General features: G+C 35.7%; 1 protein-coding gene across 1 annotated transcript; it reads right to left on the bottom strand.

Annotated features, from left to right (window-relative positions):
- Positions 1 to 4,362: 4,362 nt before the first annotated feature.
- Positions 4,363 to 21,775, bottom strand: LOC138702122 (protein takeout-like). Its single transcript, XM_069829716.1, has 6 exons — positions 21,618 to 21,775; positions 17,039 to 17,134; positions 14,135 to 14,282; positions 9,571 to 9,704; positions 8,060 to 8,209; positions 4,363 to 4,617 (listed from the first exon to the last, which is right to left on the bottom strand). The coding sequence occupies exons 1-6, from the start codon at positions 21,694 to 21,696 to the stop codon at positions 4,457 to 4,459; spliced, it is 768 nt and encodes a 255-aa protein (XP_069685817.1). The 5' UTR covers positions 21,697 to 21,775; the 3' UTR covers positions 4,363 to 4,456.
- Positions 21,776 to 22,775: the final 1,000 nt, after the last annotated feature.

Below are 22,775 nucleotides of genomic sequence, written 5' to 3'. Positions count from 1 at the left end.
TATTTTATACGTATGAGTTGCGCGACTGTATGTATTAGACTGTGGCCTAGATTATGTGCTAGGACCTTACTCGTGCGCTCTGTTTGTAGATGTATGTGCTATGAACTTACTTCACTTGTGAAATCAATACTTCTCCATATGGAGAATATGAGGGCACTACCAACTCAATTTAGATAAATTTGTGACTTAACCACTACGCGACTAAGCAGATCATTTCTTATTCTGTTTATTTCACAAGCTCCATTCTTCTCTATATCCACATTTCAAATGCTTCCGATCGTTTCTCTCCACTTCGTCGTAATATTCATGTTTTCCCCCTTACAGCGTTATACTCCACACAAAGCACTTCAGTAGTCTCTTAGCATATGCGTATGTCAGACCAAAAACCATAGACTGTGTGGTGTGCATATTGTGGTTAAATATTTTCGGTCTTACTAATAAAAACTCTTATACAGACGTTTAACTGTCTTGTACTTACACAGTGAACAGCTAGTTTATAAGTCGTGTGTAGTTCCTGACCAATAATCACTATATACGTCATGCATAACAATATAATTATTATAGAATTACGTCATAGTTTTGTCATTATTTTATTACGAAAGGTAAGAGAATAACTTACATTCATTATTGCATCCGATAGTATGCGCTAGTGTGCCGCACTAAGTATCGATAGTACTGCTGAGCCTGATCGATTGTCACGTCGTATTTTGATCTGAGAGTAGAGCTACAGCAATGTTATTCGAATTATCCTGTGCTCTTTGATTTGTTGTTTTGTGGTTGCAAGGCAACCGTCATCTTAAAGTGACAATCGATTCGAACCAGAGGTTTGCATCGGACGTTTTCGCTCGAGCGCCAAGTAGTTCATAGCATAATCCGATAGGTAGCGCACATGTATGATGGGTAAAATTGTCACGAGCGATAAATCCTCGAACGGTATAAGCCGAGCGTTAGACATTCGTTCTTGTTACAGTGATGAACTGTGTAGTGATATCATAGATGTTTATCATTTCAAAACTTTGCAGTGTTTAACTAACCTCTCCATAGTACAACTACAAAACTTGCTTTAAAATGTAATATAAATGTTGTAGGTAAATGTCCCTCCCCCCCACAGGAATGATTTTGTTTTTGCCACATCTGATAGATGTTATTGGATGTAAATGTAATTATTATAAACGGAGAACACAATCACGATAATGCAAGAATTGTATCAAGTTTTCTAGTAATAATACTAATAATAATAATAATAATAATAATAATCGTTAATAATTCGTGTATCAATCTTTGCGTCTGTAACAGTTGTGCAGCATGATTATTCGTTTTGTTATATTTTCTGTGACGTTATCTCTGTACTAATATTGTTATTACTCTACTGCTATATCAATAATATTTTGTAAAACGTTTCTACATTGTCGCAGTATATAGGCGGAACACTATGTATGGACCTATCATATTATAATGCGGTAAATCAAATATTGAATAATATTATTGATTAGCAATAATAACTGTATATCGAAGTTTTTCATACTATTTTATTTATAACTTCATATTCCTGTTTTGATACGTTCCATTAAACGTTTGTCATAAACGCAGAAAATAAAGCCTTATTTTTACTGTGTGAGCAAAACATAAGTGTATCTTATCTGTCGCCTTCCATACAAGATAAGACATGTCGGTGAGATGACCTTGTACTGTGCTTCTATTTATTACGAGCGTATCACGACCGATCGTATCTCACTCGAGGGTGCGACACTCGGCAGAGTTGAAGCGAGCGATTTAACTCCGATGCAGCACTCTGATTCGAACCAACGAGCACTCGTTGATGCGAACAGCTGTAGGCGGCTATTTTTCGCTTAAATAGAGGGTTTTGTGTATATAACTACAGCAAAGCAGTTCCCATGTTTATACATCCATCGCTTATGCATGTTTTATTAGTAAAGTTTTCTGTCCCAACTCTGCGTAAGTCTCGTATAAAAACTATACACGGTTTATTAGTAAGACCGTCAATTTAAACTGAGTGTTCGCACTTGTGTAGGTTATGTCTTCTGTATGTTACTTCATGAAAATTATACTTTAAACGGGAACATTACTTTCAATAGAATAAAGCAACCAATAATTCAGACAGGGAGATCAAAAATCCACTAACTCCAATTTTTGACAAAATTGAGTTACGGGCTGGATAATGCTTTTCAGTTTGTCCCTCATGCGTGGAAGGCAAGAAGACACTAATATCGACATTCATCTGCATTCTGGGGGCTGTTTTAAAACTCGTGGAAGTCAGAACTCCATTTACTCCATGGAATAAGAGAGTTTTTGCATTCAAAGCTTAATTTCCCGTAGGTGGCAACACTGTCGCTCAACCAGCTGAGTAAAGTGATACGATACGGTATTCAAAATGTGACAGAAATCAATGAAATCCACGTAAGTAAGACTATTAAAGGCACAATATCGAGTCGATTAACTTCCAGAAACCCAATACAGATGCATCATTCCCCAGTCAACTAAAGTACAGGGACATCATTTTATTTTTACTAACATTTTTAATATTAACCTGTCTATACCTTTACAGAACCGGAAACACCGCTTGCTCCCCCCTCCAAGACTGGAGTTCGATGATACTGGCGTAAAACACAAATCACTCTACTAGGTATAGGATGGAAGAAAAGTAGTTCATCCATTTACGTAAACTAGGAAATATCGCGATTTTGAGTTTGATAATTTTCATTAGGTTTTTCTTTAATCAAAGTACAGTACTGTATTAAGAATAAGTGTTTTTACTCACGAAGTGAGTTATCCATTCGAACGTATTCATTATGCGGTGTATATTATACTGTCTACAGCACATTAGCGTACAATATAGAGAAAGAAGTTAAATTGAAAAATAATCATAATATGGATATTTAAACACAATTTTGAAAATGGTGGCCGTTCATTTCGATACAGGCTTCAGTTCTTTTGTGCATATTATCGCACTATAGACTATTGCATCTAATTCCAATTGCCAGTTTCGTCCTTCGTACTAGTAACTCATGTTGAAATAATTCTGTACCTATTCTATAAAAGAGTACCTTACGTACTGTAAATTCAATCTTCACTTCTGCCCGACCCGAAAATATAAAATTACTCAGACATGCTATCCACTGTCCGTCCAAGTGGTTATGCCGCAGGATTGTAGAAAGGAAGGAAATCACGTGACAGTTAATTACTTAACGAGGCCCTTTTATTTAAGTTAAATTAAACAGCTGTATAATATTACGTAAACGTCCAATTCCTAAGAGAAATTAATGTTTTCAGATAAGAGCTAAGACAGCCCATCTTTTACAGAGGGGCGAGCAGAAGCAGGTGGGGGAAATCGGGATGCGACGTAGGCAAACGGACAGTACCTGTGCGAAAATATGATTCAATATTGAAAGCTCTTTCGTCACTGGAAAACGCGAACATATTTCTGGAACGTACTATACCCAATAACTCAGTACTGCTTACTATCTGCGGTCTTGGTTCTGTGTGGAGTTGGAACTTCCTTAGTAGAAGGGGTGGGAGTGAAGTACATTCAAAAACTCAGGTACAATAAAAATTGAAGTAAAAATAAAATGATGTCCCTGTACAATTCAGCATTGCCATTGAAAGAAGAAAGCAAAAGGACTTGCAAAATTTAATGCAGTTTATTTCTGAGGAAAGTGGGATGAATTACCAAACTCTGTTTGCGGACAGGAATAATCTAGAATCTGGATGCACAGGAAAAACATGGGAGTGAGAGAAAAAAACATAATCTGTAACATGAATGAGACTGTGTTAACATTTTAATATTGTTTGTGGTTTTATTTGTGTAATTTGATGTGCTTTATGGTAATTTGTGATTTTCTGTCTCATATATTTGAAATTAAAAAAAGAATATAGCAATGTTAATCTTAATAATAAACTTCCATTTTATCGTATTTTCCAATGTGTCATAAGGGAACTATGATATACTTATCTTTTTTTCTTCACATGGCTCATATTTATTCACTTTACTTAATTCACACACTGTGGAAGTCAGAAAACCACTAACTCCAGCAGTGTTTATTTCAAATTGTAGCGTAAGATAATGTGAAAATTTAGGTTTTGAAGTATTTAATTAATAAATAATGTAATTTTACACAATATTAATAGATAAATGTATAATATTTAAAGTTAGTAAGAGAAATAATAAGTAAAATTTGGTTTATTGGAGTTAGAGAGTTCTTGATTTTCCTGTCTCAATTTGTTACGATACTCGGGAAAGTATGTGGAGGAAATGTGTGTCATCTTCATGATACGGACTGTTAAATTAGCGAAAGGCTTGTGGAAGAATTGTAGATTGAAATGTTAACTAAAGATGAAGGTCTGTTAAATTGTTACTACATTTTATTGAAAGAGCATAAACATAACATTTTTAATACAGCATGTTTAGACATCGCGTTTGTCCACATCAGAGACAGCCTCAGTTCGATGTCGGAGGGTAGATGTCGTCGTAGGGGACGTTGGTGTAGATCTGGTTGGAGATGGTGGTGAACACTTGTTCCAGGGCAGCCTCGATGCCGGGCCTCATGTCCGCCATCACTATTTCCCAGTTGTCGTTGAGCAGCTTGTTCATTGTCTTGCCTGAGACAGGAAAACAGACTCAAGGATAGGCTTAACATTAAACTGGAATCTACAGAAGATCAAAATTCATATTAGGCTTATTGAAAAAAGTACGGCTTATGAAATGTTTGAACAGTGCGTTCAGTTTAACACTATATCTAGCATTGAAGATACATATGTACCTCTAGTGGATAGTAATATAATTAAATATTGTTCCTACGTCATATGTACACGTCATAATTAGTAACCATGCAACAGTCAATTGTTGTGGGAAAATGAAGTATCCTGAATCCGATTCTATATTCAGATCTTCTGTATCACGTCAGGGTTTTGTGTAATTATTTAAGGAAGAACTTCAAAATTTAAACAAACATTAAAAAAAAGTCCAACGACGTTTAAACTCTGATAAAGTAAATTACTTGCAACTAGCGACAAACAGGAAGATACAATAACGACTTCATTATGCAGGTTACCAATATAGCTCTGCACGTGCTTTTGGAATTATTTTCTTTGGCGGTACACTTGAACACGAAGTAACTTTAAGCACCTCTTAAAAAACTTTCCTTTTCACAAAAGAAGCATAAATTGAAGGAACTTATACCCTAGATCATATATGTAACAGATAACTACTCGCTACGTTAAAATCGGCAGCACTTTGAAGAGAACAACCGCCAGGATCGCCACCCGTCCGCCTTAAACGAACACGAGATGGCAGCACAGTTGCTAATGCAATTCAAATGGGAATTATGACGTGACTCCTTATGTAACAACTAGATGGCAGCGTAGTAAACCTGACAAAAGTTGTTAACCTCAAAGCCTATAACTCCGACATATCTGTTACATATATGATCTAGGCTTATACCTACCAGTTCCTAGGAAAAGCCATGCAAATAAATGCAAAAATTAAGTTTATTTTTTCATGTTTCTTAGCAATATTTTCTATGAAAGACGTTGAGAGATACATTGTTTATAATTGTTCATTTATATCATTTTATTAAGTTTTAATTATTGTTTTGTATAAATTACCACATTTAACATAATAATAATAATAATAATAATAATAATAATAATAATATATTTATGCAATTGTATATAGTGTTTTTAGTTGGGAGGCTGAAGGGGAAAATACCTTTGGGGAGACTGGGACGTAGATGGGAGAATAATATTAAAATTCAATTGACGGAGGTAGGATATGATTGTAGAGACTGGATTAATCTTGCTCAGGATAGGGACCGATGGCGGCAATGAATCTCCGAGTTCCTTAAAAGCCATAAGTAAGTAATTATAGTGAATTGTAGCTAATCGACGATACATGCAATGGAGGGGGAAAGTAACTGCCACCTTACCCCATTATCTCCTTGCCTAGTTGCTTCATAAGTGGTGCCATGTTGGTATCACTTGCGAGGTTCAGACCTGTCTTCGGACAGTTGACTAAATAACAACGGTATAATAGTGAATGATATGAAATGTGGGTTTTGTGACTACCCATAATGGGGGACTGAAAAATATGAACAATTTTTCTGAAGTAAAATGGTTGCATACCGGTGTTACGCTTAAGTCTATAAGACTGGTCTTGCTGTACGAGTAAGTTGGAACTTCGGAGAATCATGTTACTGTAAACCTTAGTTGCTCTGTCCGTCTGTTTAATGAATGTTATATCAGATCTTCTGTGACAGTGATGATGATGGGGATAATAATGATAATAATAATAATAATAATAATACTAATAATAATAATAATAATAATGGCAGTCGCTTGTACAGATCCAGAAACAAAATTCAGGTGGCCCAAATTTTGTTTCTGGGTCTGTACTAACCAGTGGCGTAGCGTCAATGTAAGCTAAAAAGCTCAGCTTCCCCAGTTAATAATAATTTCATAATAAACCTGCAGTCTATGGACAAAATTATTTATTAATTTTAATAGAATTTATATTTACCCGTTAAATATTGTGATGCGGCAGTTCAGGATGATTTGTGATGCAGCAGTAAACAAGAAGCCTGCACACACCAGCTTCCAAGCAGACTGGTTTCTTCTGTGTAACCCACCCCGCAGATTTTCCATCCCTTTCTAATAAATTATCCTGGTCGCAAGGCTAGCAAGAAGCTAGCTTTGACATTGAAAATAAGTAGTTTCCGAGTTATTCCTTTTCGTCAGTTGTGTTCAGTTGAAGTGTTAGTGTGCATTGTGGCTGATATAATAAATAATGAGTGAAATAACAGTTTCTGACACTAATATACTTGAATTTTTTAGGACAATTGTACTATCAAGACTGACTTACGAACAAAAGTGCTGCATCACAAATCATCCTGAGCTGCCGCATCACAATATTTAACGCATAAATATAAACTCTATTAAAATTAAGAAATAATTTTGTTCATAAACTGCAGGTTTATTATGAAATTATTATTAACTGGGGAAGCTTAGCTTTTTAGCTTACATTGACGCTACGCCACTGGAAATCATATTTTACTACGTACCATTTGAGGTCATGTCTTATTGGTATTACGAGGTTCCAACCAATCTTCGACTGCTGACTTGATATTGACTACTGTTTATTTTAAGACTGTATTTTTGTAATACGTTTTCTCATATTGCATGAAGACAACTCGAATTAGCTTCCCCTGCTGAAAATGTCATGCTACGCCACTGGTACTAACACCGCGTGCTGCTGTTACGAAGCTTGTGCAGTACGATCGCTCTCTTATTCTAGTCATAGACTATCGGTCTTACTAATAAAAACTCTATATACAGACGTTCAACTGTCTTATACTTATACATTGAGTACCTCGTTTATAAGCCGTGTGTAAATTCCTTACTAATAATCAATACATACGTCGTGTATAACAGTACACCTGTTACACAGCTACGTCATAGTTTCGTCATTACTTCGTTACGAAAGGTAATAGAATATCTGAGGTTCTCTATTGCATCCGGTAGAGCGCTCTAGTGTGGCGTGTTAAGTATCGATAGTACAACTGGCTCTAATCGATTACCACACTACATTTTGGTCAAAGAGTACAAGCTACAGCAATATTATTCTAATAATTCTATGATCTTTGGTTTGTTCTTCTGTGGTTACAAGGTAGCCATCATCATAAAATGACAGTCGATACGAACAGCTGTTAGAGGGGCGGCCATTTTTTCGCTATATACAACGCTTAAACAAGGGGTTTCATGTATATAACTACTGCAAAGCAATTCCCATTGTATAGTTACAGCCTGTTTATACGTACATAGCTTATTCACAGTTTATTAGTAACGTTTTCTGTTTCAACGCTGCATAAGTCTCGTATAAAAACTATACACGGTTTATTAGTAAGACTGTATATCTTTCCCTTTCCAACATAGTAACAACATAAGATCTCAGCGCAGCTGTTTACGTTCCACGAACAAAATGGTCACCTAGTACAATCCAGCAGTTTTAAGTAAAAGTAACGTTTACTAAGTGAATATAAAAACTTACCAAGAGCTTGGTCTCCATTGAAGAGGTTGTCAAAATGCATTTGCATTTTCTTCGGGAACATCTGGACATCGAACACGGTAATCTTGATGAACTTCTGATTGTTCTTGGTGAATGGCTCCCCGACCAGCTTCACGACGGCTTTAAGGTCACCTGTTAATTGTGTGTAATGGATATTTAGTAAATCATTCAGCTGTAATAAGCAACAGTAAACTGATTATAGTAATATCTCAACGCAGAGAGTTCAGTTCCCAATCGATATATTTATTAATTTACTGTTGGGTTCCCGATTATTTGGTTAACGAAATGCAAGCCTGTCAGAAATTGCTAACAAGATACACAAGCTTGCATTGTATTTTTTACTTGGTTATTTGACGACGCTGCATCAACTGCGAGGTTGAAGCGTGAACTGTTGACTTGCTAGTATTATCGATGTACACCTAACTTAGTATTAGTATTTATTTATTTAACCAGGTAGAGATAAGGCCGTCAGGCCTTCTCTGCCTCTCTACCAGGAGATTCCAACTACAATATGAACAATAAAATTACAATTAGTATTAAATTTACAATTACAATAAAATCAAAGTACGAAAAGATTACCTGAATAATTAAAGCTAGATAATTTATCATAGATAATGATGTTATGTTTTATTTAACGACGCTCGCAACTGCAGAGGTTATATCAGCGTCGCCGGATGTGTCGGAATTTTGTCCCGCAGGAGTTCTTTTACATGCCAGTAAATCTACTGACATGAGCCTGTCGCATTTAAGCACACTTAAATGCCATCGACCTGGCCCGGGATCGAACCCGCAACCTTGGGCATAGAAGGCCAGCGCTATACCAACTTGCCAACCAGGTCGACTTTATCATAGAGAAACAAAGAATATTTTATATTTACTGAATTACAAATTAAATCTAGAATAACAAAATTGTATAGTGATGAAATTACTGAATATTGAAATATTTTGTGATAGATTAAAGAAACTATTTACAAGAAATCAATTACTGACCAAGTGCCTAGTAAGTTTTCGTTTGAATTCAATTTTATTTCGACAGTCCCTGATGCTAGCAGTAGCGAATTCCAGAGTCTTGGCAGGGCTATTGTGAAAGAGGATGAGGAGGTGCGATGGGATGGTATTGTTAGTATTGTTTCATGGCGAGAGCGTGTGTTCAGATTGTGGTGGGAAGAAAGGTAAGTGAAGCGAGACGACAGGTACGAAGGAATAGAAGAGTTCAAGATTTCGAAGAGAAAGAGAAGTGAATGTAAATTTCTTTTCTTATCTAGTTTAAGCCAACTTATATTCAAAGTAACCAAACGCAGGACTCTAGTTATTAGTCACCAAATAAAATGTTACATCGTGAAAGTCTGTTAAACAATTTTGTTATCTACTTTTTATGTCTCCTTTGAAAAAATTTCTACAGTCGAAGAAATTAATTTTTAATCTCAAGCTTTTTGTAACTGTGTAATCTGGGCGCGCTTTGTACAGTACCATTCTCAAAGTAATGTACTTACTGAATGAGATGGTGGATTTTCCTTTGCCTGTGACGGGTAACAGAAGAATCTTTCCTTCCATGTCGTAATCTCCTTCTAAACGCAAGTCAGGAACTATGGCTTCAGCAGTGATTGTATATTCCTCTACGTTGTGGCTGAAATGGTGGTAATAATAATAATAATAATAATAATAATAATAATAATAATAATAATAATAATACGAAACGTATACCAGGTGTTAAGTGGATTCTGGTACACCCCAAATATGTATATTTTACATTTATGCTTCGATTTACGTGAAACTTAGAACAGTGTTTATATGATATAAAATACGCCAACATTTGCAAGTGTTATTTAACTACCATTTTCGGTTTAACAGGACATGGTGTTAACTTCCATATTTTCAAATGGAGCACCCTGTATTTTCTTTCATGTGACGTATCATCTATAGATTCTGAGTTCAATGATATACAATGAAGGAAATTTGTGTTGTTCGTCTTTTTGTAAATGACGTTAAATTAGAAGTAACATAGGCTTTGAATAATAATTTATTGAAACTTGGGTTCTTTACACAGAACAAACACATTTCGACGCATTAATCCTGATTAATAATGCATGACTTAATGTATGTTTATTATGAATTTATTAATTTGTCCCACAGAATAATCTCTGTAATGTTGACAATTAATATTTGAGGAAAAAAATCCCCGGCGCCGGAGCGAATTTTTCTCCTCAATTATTAATTAATTAATGTAGTTATTCAAAATGTCTACCATCAGCATCTTGACATAACCTAGTTCTTTCATTTACGGGATTTTTAGCAGCTATTGCTGTTGTGAGTCGATTTTGTAAGTCTTGTAAAGTCGTTGATGGTTTTGAATAAACTAAATTTTTTAAGTGATGAAACACAAAGAAGTCTAAAGGTACGGTCACACGTCGCTACTTTTGCTGCGCAACTTTTGTACTGCAGCTGCAAAAGTTGCGTGTCGTGTTCACACGTAAGCCAAAAGTAGCGCGCTGCACGCTACTTTTCGTGCTGCGCAACCCGAGTGCTGCAAAAGTTGCAACTGGAGGTTGCGAGTCTGTTCACACGCAAGGCGCTACTTTTGCAGCCGCAGTCATGCTGCAGGTTTCCATCTCCGTGTTGACTTCCCAATATACATTTTGTGGTTATGTTCGCATTATTAAGAAACTCATGCGAAAGCTTACTTATCTATTATTTGCTTTTCTGTCGTATCTAGTATTCAGAAATTGGCATTATTTTTACTATAAAGCTTTTAAAAACGCCTATATACTTAAATGATAACCAACAGCATATTCACGTAATAATGTTGGCAGCCCTGCTGTTTGAAACTACGCTACAGAAAATTAAAAAAATGAATTATATCATCAGCAAATATGCTCAGACTGTGTTGTGCATTTAATAAGTGTTACAAATAATTTATTTTCATCACATCTAACATTAAAATGCATCCAAACAATAAAAGTATCATTGGCACATTTGGGTGGCAACGCTGGTTGCAACCGCAGCAAAAGTTTCAACAAAACCGATATAAAAAATGCTGCGGCTGCAACCCTGAGAACCCTGTTCACACGTCGCTACTTTTAAGTTGCGCGCAGCATGGAAAAGTAGCGGGCAGCAGGTTCGGCAGCCGCCACTTTTCGGGTTGCACCGTTGTTCACACGTCGCAGTACGAGAGTTGCGCAGTTTTTTGTACTGGATCGCTGCAAAAGTAGCGACGTGTGATCGTACCTTAACACTGATAAGTCAGGTGACCTAGCTGGCCACAAAACAGATTCATTGTTCCCTAGCCAGGTATCGCCGAATAATTTGTAGCTGGATGTTTACGATCAGTATTCAAAACTCAAGCTGTCTGTGCATTTCTTCTGCACTCGCCAAATGTTAATAGCCTAAGCATAGCCATCTCTTCTGCACTAGTATAATAGTAACGCTCCAGTTTGCATCACCGATGGTTTTAATTGCTAAATAATTGTGCAATAATTTGTCCACATCCGCTACAACAAACCTCATTTGTTTCAACCGCGATCTTCCATACCAGATAAGGGCGCAAATAGCCATAGTAGCGCCCTTTTTAAACCCCAATAACTCCGTAGCAGATATTGTTGTTTCCTTGGCAAAAGACTATCAATTCAAACCTGGACATTAGATTCAGAATTTGAAGACGAGGCGGAAATGGGATTTAAACAGTGGCGGTGCGTCAATAAGAGCACAAGAGCACGTGAACACCTTGTTTCCATTAATGCACGACTACTTTTATTATTTAATACCGTATTGACGTAGTGGGGATGTATAATATCAGAATCCAGTATTTTAAACTTCCCGCATCTTGCATAAACTTCTTATGTAAACTTGGCAACATCCGTTCACGTACAAGCCGTGCTCTTTTCAAGAAGGTTACAGGAATTTCACGCATGCGCGGGAGAAAAGTGTCTTTTGCTGGCCGCTTATGACTCGTCAAGAGCACAAAGCGTTAATTGAACAGTGAATCTATCCTACAGATGTCAGGTGCATCGATCCCTATCGTTCACGTGCCATATCTCGAGGAGGAAATTTAATAGCCTATAGGTGTCAGCATCTCACTGTCAGAACGTTTACTTCATGTGGGTGTGTGTACAGTGCTGCTACGAGAGTGTATTTTGTGAATTACTATACTATAGCATAGTTTGGCTTTCAAACACGTGCTGGCTGAATGTGATGGTGGTATGAATTTAAATATATGAATGTGGTGTATATTATTTAAGAATAATATTTACTGGCATGTATTTATAGAAATCAATCTTTGCGAATGGGATTACAGTACTGGTATAGGCTACAGTGTATCAGTGTGTTGTGAATCAAAATATATTACCGAACACACGCGTTTGTAAATAACGGCACTGTGGTATGTATTAATTTTTAACAAACGTAAACAATTAACTCTGTTCAAGTAATTTTGAATAGTAAAGAACTGGGTAAACTGGCTTACCAGGAAAAATTGGAAATAAAAAGACTGGGTTTCATTATTATTATTATTATTATTATTATTATTATTATTATTATTATTATTATTACATGTTGTTTTGAATTTATATACGGTTTTTTTCGCTAGTGAAATATTGGAATCATGATATTTCACATTAGGCTAAAAGTACGATTTCTAACTCTCTTCGATTTTGGAACACACGCAATATTTTATCACGAGCCGCCACTGGATTTAAATAACACTTTCATATCACATAAACACTTTCACGTAAATCGTAAAATATGTTTGGGGTCTACCAGAACCTAGCTACACCCGGTATATTAATGTTCCAAAGGTCCCAATTTTTATAATATATGGGGAAACAAGTCTTACCAATTGGCTACAACTGCAGCACTGGAAGACCAATTGTATGAAAAGTTTAATATAAAACAACTTTTATCTCGAAAAGGAAGCAACTTACTTACTGGCTTTTAAGGAACCCGAAGGTTCATTGCCGCCCTCACATAAGCCCGCCATAGGTCCCTATCCTGAGCAAGATTAATCCAGTCTCTGTCATCATATCCCACCTCCCTCAAAGCCATTTTAATATTATCTTCCCATCTACGTCTCGGCCTCCCCAAAGGTCTTTTTCCCTCCGGCCTCCCAACTAACACTCTATATGCATTTCTGGATTCGTCCATACGTGCTACATGTCCTGCCCATCTAAAACGTCTGGATTTAATGTTCCTAATTATGCCAGGTGAAGAACAATGCGTCCAGTTTTGCGTTGTGTAACTTTCTCAATTCTCCTGTAACTTCATCCCTTTTAGCCTCAAATATTTTCCTAAGAACCTTATTCTCAAACCCCTTTACCTATGTTCCTCTCTCAGAGTGAGAGTCCAAGTTTCACAACCATACAGAACAACCGGTAATATAACTGTTTTATAAATTCTAACTTTCAGATTTTTTGGCAGCAGACTAGATGACAAAAGCTTCTCAACCGAATAATAACAGGCATTTCCCATATTTACTCTGCGTTTAATTTCCTCCCGAGTGTCATTTATATTTGTTACTGTTGCTCCAAGAATTGTAGTTACTTACTGTACTCTTTAACAGTAACCTACGAAAAATGATTTTCGTCGTCATAATATACTGAACAGCTGATTTAAAGGCGATTCAAGGGCCTTGAAACATGTTCCCGAAGCAGCTGAGAGATTGAAACAGTTGGAACACTTGGAACAGTTGGCACTGATGTTGTAAACATATTCTTATGAAACTGTTCCTTTGAACTGTTATTTTGGAACAGCTTCGTTCATGAAACAGTTACAGTGGAAACTGTTTCTTAAAAAGAACAGTTTATCCCATCTCTAATACAGACAAGCGGTAAAGGGGCAGAAGTGAGAGAGCCTGTTGAAATCGAGGCCAACCTAGGGACCAAAATTGTATAAATCTCCCCTGATAAGATGTAAAATCCTGAAGACTAGAATTGAATAGGCCTAGTATTCAGGAAGCCAGAATTGATAATGACTGTTTATTTTCGAAGACCTGCGAAATAGTATATTAGTTGCAAAAATAGACTATACAACGTAAGGTGAAATAACACAACAGAAATAGAGACTTACTGGAATTTGGCCACGCTGAGGTTCTTCAGCCCATATACTTTGAGGTTGTTGAACGTAATATCGATGTTCACACTGCCTGTCCCTCTACCAATAGCAAGAGTAGTGATAGCCAGCGGATCGAGAGGTAGGATTCCTAAGCTGGGATCGCCTGTAACAAATACATACAAATAATATTAAAGCATACGTACACTATTTTACTTGTGTGCGCTAGTATCGTCTAGCTTCGTAGCTACAAAATTCAGTTCAATCAATCACTTGTTTTCAGTCGTGGATTCATGCTTCCAGTAAATCCTTCACAATTTAATTCACGTAAATTGCTGCATAAAATTACTCCACACATATTCTCTCAACACATTAGGAATCACTTTCTATTGTAATCACATCTATTCCATAACTACAAAACTGTATGTTCTTCGACAGTGCAGACCGGCAGTTACGAAAGTGTGGTTATGTCGTTCCCAGGACATTTGCAGGCATGTACGAAGTAAAAACTGTTTTCATAATAATATAATACTAGGGGAAATACAAAGAGGATGGAGAGCGATGGTAAGATTAGAATAAATTATTTATGTTCCATATTTCATGTTAGGTCTACAGTACTTTTCTTTCAATGGAATGGATGGACCTGTAACTTTCCTTTTATTAAAACTTCGTTATCCTCCCTCATCACACATAGACGGGATTGATGTCTGATTTGTGTTACGTTATTTCATGATCAAATGAAAGTGAGAAATGGAATAACTTTACAAGTATACACGTGGCACATATTAAGTAGACCTATTCATTATTCTCTAAGTACACATTTTGTATTGCTTTCTGGCATATTTGTTCCCCTTTTTCCTTTAGACAACTGTTCGAAGACACGTCTGAACCTTACAAGTGATACCAAGAAGGCATCACTTATGAGGCAACTAGGCCAGAAGATAATGGGGTAGGGTAGCCAGTTCCTTTCCCCCTCCATTGAATACGTCGCCGATTACATATTACAGTAGTCAGACTTCAGATGTATACAAACAATTGTTCTTCCTCTGACACATATCGTCAAGTGAGATGTACTGCCTGATAATAGATGTAAGATATCAGACAGAACCTCAATCAGAGGATTTGTTCCCTTTATTTATTAAAATAATGTTTGTGTGCCAAATTAATTTTCGTTTTCTGTTATATATGTAAACAATGATGCACAACGGCGCTAACACAAAAAAGTAAAAAAAAATGTTATGTTTTATTTAACGACGCTCGCAACTGCAGAGGTTATATCAGCGTCGCCGGATGTGCCGGAATTTTGTCCCGCAGGAGTTCTTTTACATGCCAGTAAATCTACTGACATGAACCTGTCGCATTTAAGCACACTTAAATGCCATCGACCTGGCCCGGGATTGAACCCGCAACCTTGGGCATAGAAGGCCAGCGCTATACCAACTCGCCAACCAGGTCGATACAAAAAAGTATCTTCGTAAACAATTCACATTATAGGATATTCACATTGACTTGAAGTGATTTATTAAACAATGTAATAATAATAATAATAATAATAATAATAATAATAATAATAATAATAATAATGTTTTATTTTCGCTGGTAGAGTTAAGGCCATAAGGCCATCTCTTCCACTCAACCAGCCTTAATCAATACAATACATAAATTTAAATTACAAATATTTACACTACACTTAAAAGGTTCTCCAGCAATATTCTTCACTACACATTTATTTAAATTTAGATAAATCTATAAGGTAAAGTAGTAACTTAATTTATGAGCTAATTTAATTCAATGAATTATAATTAATTTAATATTTGAGATAGCTAGTAAAATGATGAAAATTAATTTAATATAAGCTTACTAGGACTATGTTGCAGGGAGAATATATATATTTCTATTTCTATAATGAGAATATTAATGTAATTGCCATTAGAGGTTTTGTAAATCTATTTAGAGAAATTAATGATAATAATAATAAGAAGAATGGACAGATGTTAGTTTCATTATAAGTAACAAATATTAATCAGGAATTCATCTGTTAAGTAAGAATTTATGTAATTTTGACCTAAATGAAGTTATTGTCCAACAACCCCTTAAATCACTCGGAAGCGAGTTCCAATTTCTAGCTATTCAATATTAACTTAGAAACATATTAAACGATTATCCTTGCACCAAAAACGGATGCCCACTGGACCAGATGATCATATTTTAATTATGTAATTACTTCATAGCTTCATGTGGTATTTTATGAGGTTTTTACGACTGAAATAGCTATTGTTAATTATTAGTAGATCATGACTGACCGAGTAGGCCTACAGTATAAAATATAAGGTCTCGCTCTCAGAGGTTGGAGATTGGAGTTTGGGATGACCCAGAAGTCGTGCTAAAGATGTTGCTTTGCTAATTTTCCAGTATGGAGTGTTGTATACTATACGGAACTGTTACCTATTAAGTAAATAAATCTTTTGCAGATTACATCGCGTCTCTGGTGTGGTATGTTACAATTTTGAGGTTATCTTCAGTGATTTAGGAAGGTCTACAGTACGTTTTTGTTCCGTGTGTTGCGTGAGAGGATATCGAGTTTTCACCCTTTTTTCTTTACAAGAAAAGCTTTAATAAACTTTTTCCTTAACACAGTTAGGGTAACTAGTATTTCAATGCGGTATATAAATTGGAACATTGAAATATCTCTGGTTTTCCGCCGATTCGGCATCCGGTAGTCTTACATTAAAACTAACATTAAATTGATAATTATTATTTAGAACACTTCAGTAGTATTTCATGTAACTGAATTTAAGTTTCCTTCTCCATTTCTGATTCTCTAGTAATAAAATCTGATAAATATAATCTCAGAATTTTGGAATGGCATTTTATTCAGCTCCCGTTGTCTTACTCCTTCAGATTACGTGGAAGGTAACTCACCTTTATACAATGTCTTCGTGAGGGCATCTTCAACTGCCGCCCTGGTACATTCGTCTAGATTGGGGGCGTCTCTTGGGCAGGTTTTGAAGGAAGGTGCTGAAATGTAAACAACGTTGTCTGTATTGCCTTACTTTGTGCAATTAATGTGTTGAGTTGCATTGTATTTGTATTTGTATTTATTTATTTAACCTGGTAGAGATAAGGCCGTCAGGCCTTCTCTGCCCCTCTATCAGGAGATTCCAACTACAATATCAACAATAAAATTACAATTAGTATTAAATTTACAATTACAATTACAAATAATATTACAATTAGTATTAAATTTACAATTACAATAAAATAAAAGTACGAAAAGATTACCTGAATAATTAAAGCTAGATAATTTATCATAGAGAAACAAAGAATATTTTATATTTACTGAATTACAAATTAAATCTAGAATAACAAAATTGTATAGTGATGAAATTACTGAATATTGAAATATTTTGTGATAGATTAAAGAAACTATTTACAAGTAATCAATTACTGACCAAGTGCCTAGTAAGTTTTCGTTTGAATTCAATTTTATTTCGACAGTCCCTGATGCTAGCAGGTAGCGAATTCCAGAGTCTTGGCAGGGCTATTGTGAAAGAAGATGAGTATGAGGAGGTGCGATGGGATGGTATTGTTAGTATTGTTTCATGACGAGAGCGTGTGTTCCGATTATGGTGGGAAGAAAGGTAAGTGAAGCGAGACGACAGGTACGAAGGAATAGAAGAGTTCAAGATTTCGAAGAGAAAGAGAAGTGAATGTAAATTTCTTTTCTTATCTAGTTTAAGCCAACCTATTGCTTCCAGGGATGGGGTAATATGATCATATTTACGAACATTGCTTACAAAACGTACACACAAATTATGAGCACGTTGAAGTTTCATTTTGTTGTCGCTGGAGAGGTCAGTCAGTAAAATGTCCGCATAGTCGAAATAGGGAAATGCAAGTGTCTGCACAAGGGACTTTTTTAAGCAAGAGGGGAGATGAACATTTATCCTTTTTAGCACATGGATAATAGAATATACATTGTCTGTTCTTTAGTCTAGTTCTGTTAAATGGAGAGAATGTAAACTGATAATATTGTTTTGTGCGAGATCGTGCGTATTTGCTTGGTTTCCGCACAAAACCAATCCGCGGTAAGTCTAAAATTCCACATTCAGTATTCCCATAACAATTTCCCTCTTCTTACCGCTTAAGTGACATATTGATTTTACTGCTTTAGGCTTTTAGCATATTATTTTTAGAGACGTTCAATATAGTAATAATTATAAATTGGAAACTTACCACTGCAATTTCACCTAAATTGCACTGTTAATTATTCTTTTTAAATATTTGCAAAAATTAAGTAAACTCTACAACTCCACTAAAGTTACTGCATTCGTGATGCAAGTAACATTAAGGAAGCCGTGAAAAAATCAACAAGATTCCAGATGCCGATGTTAATACTGCAATATGTTATATAAATAATATTGTTAAAATATTAAAATTAAAAATAAATCATTACATAACCTTACCGTTTGTTTTAAGTTAGCATTTATAGACTGGGGGGGGGGAAGACAGACGTATATCACGGCCTGCTGGAATATAGTAAACACAGAAAACATTTTAAAGCAACAATGTTGAAGATAATTTTGTTTTACAAATTTGCCGTCATTGAACAGAAACCAAGTTGGAGATTTCATTGCAACTAATTAGAAATTCCTCTTTCAGGTATGTAATAAACGATCTTCGCACAAAATAATGTACGATACACGAGCGGTATGTTTGTTTTCATGTTCTCGGAAATTAAAAAAACTCAACTACGTTTCGCTTTTTCAAACTTTTACTCGAACATGAAAACTTCATCATACCGCTCTTGTAACGCATAATATTATTACTATTGTGGGCGATAATTCATGTACAAGTTTAAACTTTATTGCACATCTGTTACTAAAAGTTTGTTTGAGTGGATTTGCTACCTGTGTTAGTGATTCATTTTTGTAATTTTATTGTTTACTTGATGAAATGCGAGAAACATTATTACGTCACGACATGATTTTTTTACCCACTACTTAACATAACGCTAACATCCCAACTCTGTCTATACTCACAACTATTCAGTAGTGTTGAAAGTTCAGGGGCACATCCATCTTAACTAGTCAAAAATTGATTTTTTTGTTTTGTTCAAGATCTGGCATATAGAATTCCCCTTTCTGTCTGTTAAATATTTATCTAATTATCTCTATAACTTTCCTATTTATGGCTAAAATATACACCAGGATAGTAGTACACAGCTATGTTTGTCGCTTATCCTCCGAAACTTAAAATTTTCAAACCATTTCCCTCGAAACTAAAAAACTATTAAAGATAATTGCATGAACGTTTGCATGGTTATTGTATAATAGGTCATGATCTGTAATATGAATTAATATATTTGTCCTATCATCATCATCATCATCATCCTTCACGAATTAGGCCTCTGTAGACCTGTTTCGGCCCCATCTAGCAGTCTTCTTAAAGGTCTTCCTGGTCGACGATGTCCTCTAGGTTTATACTGCATCATAATTTTTGGGATTCTTGAATTTTCCATTCTTCTTACATGATCTAGCCAATTGAATTTGTATCTGCTGACTTTTTCTTCTACTGACTCTACTTCTAATTGTTCTAAAATTTCTTCATTCCTTTTTCGGTCTAAAAGAGTATATCCTGCTGTCCTCCTCAAAAATTTCATTTCCGTTGCTTTGATTTGTCCTATTATTAATATAAAAATATTTCTGAGTAAACATTTTCAGGAAAATTAAAAAAAAAACAAATAAAAAATAAAAATTGCTATTTACACTGCAAATAATTTAATGATGCTGATTCGCGTTGTTGCCAGAAATTTCTGGAATTGGCAGGACAGAACACATTTACAATATTTTTAAAATTATGGGATCTAGGATGGAAATGTTGATTAGTTGTAAAAAAATTCCAAATTTCGAGAATTTAAAACATATCAATTTTTTTTTAAATCCAAGTAGTGGTTTTGTAAACGAAGACGTGAATAATAACCTCGTAAATTTTGAAATTCATTTATTCATTCGCTCTGTACACCGAATTTTGACAAAAAACGAAATTTTGTTTTTTTATCGTTTTTCGGTAGTTTAATATGTGTAAAATGATAATATGATTTTATTTCTTCTAATTGTCAACTTTTAGCGCTACTTTCAGCAAAAATAAGCTAAGACTCTTCACACAGTTGCATCAACCATTTTAAAATCTTCATTGAACATCATCAATCATCATCTCTATTCATCTTTATAATATTCATGGGTTGTGACTATCCGGGCTTCTGCGGCGTCGTGTCTGTTGCTAGAGCTAACGTTTCGACCATCCTCTGTGGTCGTCCTCAGAGCTAGCCAACATTAATGAAGGTGGCTTAACTTTTATTTATTAGAAGAACATACAATTTTGAGGGTATACTTTATCATTTTAAGTGCCTATTTTATTATTTTACAAGCCTCTTTTAGGTGTCTGTATTCATTTAAGTGTCCAAAAATCCCAGTCTAGTGATGACTATCCATAAGAAAATCTATATTTCGGATTGACGGAAGCACTCAACTGTGCTATTTGGTGCAGTAATGCTTATATTTTGATAAGAATAGTCCAAGCCTACCGGTCGTTTTCTATCTCAGAAAATACGTAATTAGGCTCATGTGGAGTACAGTTCTTCACAACTACAGTTCTTTACAGATACTTACTTACTTACTGGCTTTTAAGGAACCCGGAGGTTCATTGCCGCCCTCACATAAGCCCGCCATTGGTCCCTATCCTGAGCAAGATCAATCCAGTCTCTATCAACATATCCCACCTCCCTCAAATCCATTTTAATATTATCTTCCCATCTACATCTCGGCCTCCCCAAAGGTCTTTTTCCCTCCGGCCTCCCAACTAACATTCTATATGCATTTCTGGATTCGCCCATACGTGCTACATGCCCTGCCCATCTCAGACGTCTGGATTTAATGTTCCTAATTATGTCAGGTGAAGAATACAATGCGTGCAGTTCTGTGTTGTGTAACTTTCTCCATTCTCCTGTAACTTCATCCCTTTTAGCCCCAAATATTTTCCTAAGCACCTTATTCTCAAACACCCTTAACCTATGTTCCTCTCTCAAAGTGAGAGTCCAAGTTTCACAACCATAAAGAACAATCGGTAATATAACTGTTTTATAAATTCTAACTTTAAGATTTTTTGACAGCAGACTAGATGATAAAAGCTTCTCAACCGAATAGTAACAGGCATTTCCCATATTTATTCTGTGTTTAATTTCCTCCCGAGTATCATTTATATTTGTTACTGTTGCTCCCATGTATTTGAATTTTTCCACCTCTTCAAAGGATAAATTTCCAATTTCTTTACAGATACCGTTTTGAAAATAACGCTTCAAGTTATCTTAAAATAATTTCTTCTTCTACATGTGTTACTTAACCTACTCACTTGAAGTCACGTGCAACTTGATTTATAAAATTATGACAACATGTATTGGAGTAATGAGGCGTGAAATTGCAAGATACAAAGTTTTGCTTACGTAGTTTCTTGGAGTCCACAAATGTAGCAGTGCAGGCTACCAACACCAGACACACAATCTGAACAAGTCCCATATTCATCCGCGCTGCTGCTTCCAGATTCTTGAAGGATCTCCTCGAGTACACTGTGCCACACCATCAGCTGCCCCTGCTTTTATACTGTCCGCTCCCCATTCAGACGGCTTCATTAACAGATCCATTACCGTGTTGACTAGCGAAGGTGAGAAGTTCAACCCGTTTATTTGCGCATCTACAACTTTGCGACTTTATCTGACTCATTTTATAATTATGATAATTTATGTCTACAATGAAGTGCTGAAAAAATATTTGAACTAGCCTATATCCTTCAAGTGGAATTGAGTTGAGCTGCGATGATTTAAGAAAAGAAGCGAAATTTTATAGCTCCACATTTGTGACGGAGAAATTGTGTCTTTATGTTAGTTCGAAGATAAAATAATGTCCATGGAGATGACACATGCTTTCCCATAGGCCTTTAACACCGATTCAGGTCCCTTGCCATGTTGTGAATATATTACTGTTTATAGTTTTTCTTAGGCTGCTGCTGGAAGCGCATAAATGAAATAATTTAATATGCACCGCAGTAACAATTTAGTAATTCATAGTTTTCTGCCCAAGGTAGCCCTTTCACTGCAAACTCAGCATTCTCCAATCTTTCCTGTTTTCTGCCTTCCTTTTAGTCTCCGCATACGGCCCACGTATCTTAATGTCGTCGATCATCTGATACCTTCTTCTGCCCCAAACTTTTCTCCCGTTCACCGTTCCTATCAGCAATAACAATGTATTTTAGTTTTCTGGTTTACACACAAGAGGCACTCTTTATAAACCGGATTAAGAATATTGTGCTACAACAAATTCCACAATTTGGGACATGTGGCCGAAATCTACGGCTGACCACTAGGATCCAGAATGCAAAGCAGAGGTTAAATTAAAAATACAATATAGTTGCGGAGAGAATACGGAACAATGATAAATTTAAAAATAAAGTACAATTTCAGTTCGGAGAAACATGAGATGCAAATACATTGAAGAGTAATGAGATGAAGCGAAAAAAAAAATTACATAGTATTATACAAGTGATTGTGTAGAATGGATAATGAATCTCTCAATACCATTAGACAAATTTTGTTAATGTCCTCATT

This window comes from Periplaneta americana, chromosome 6 (assembly GCF_040183065.1).
Source record: "Periplaneta americana isolate PAMFEO1 chromosome 6, P.americana_PAMFEO1_priV1, whole genome shotgun sequence".
NCBI classification, from domain to species: Eukaryota; Metazoa; Arthropoda; class Insecta; order Blattodea; family Blattidae; genus Periplaneta; species Periplaneta americana.
The sequence above is the reverse complement of the archived record's forward strand: the minus strand, read 5'-3'. Positions and strand labels throughout refer to the sequence as shown.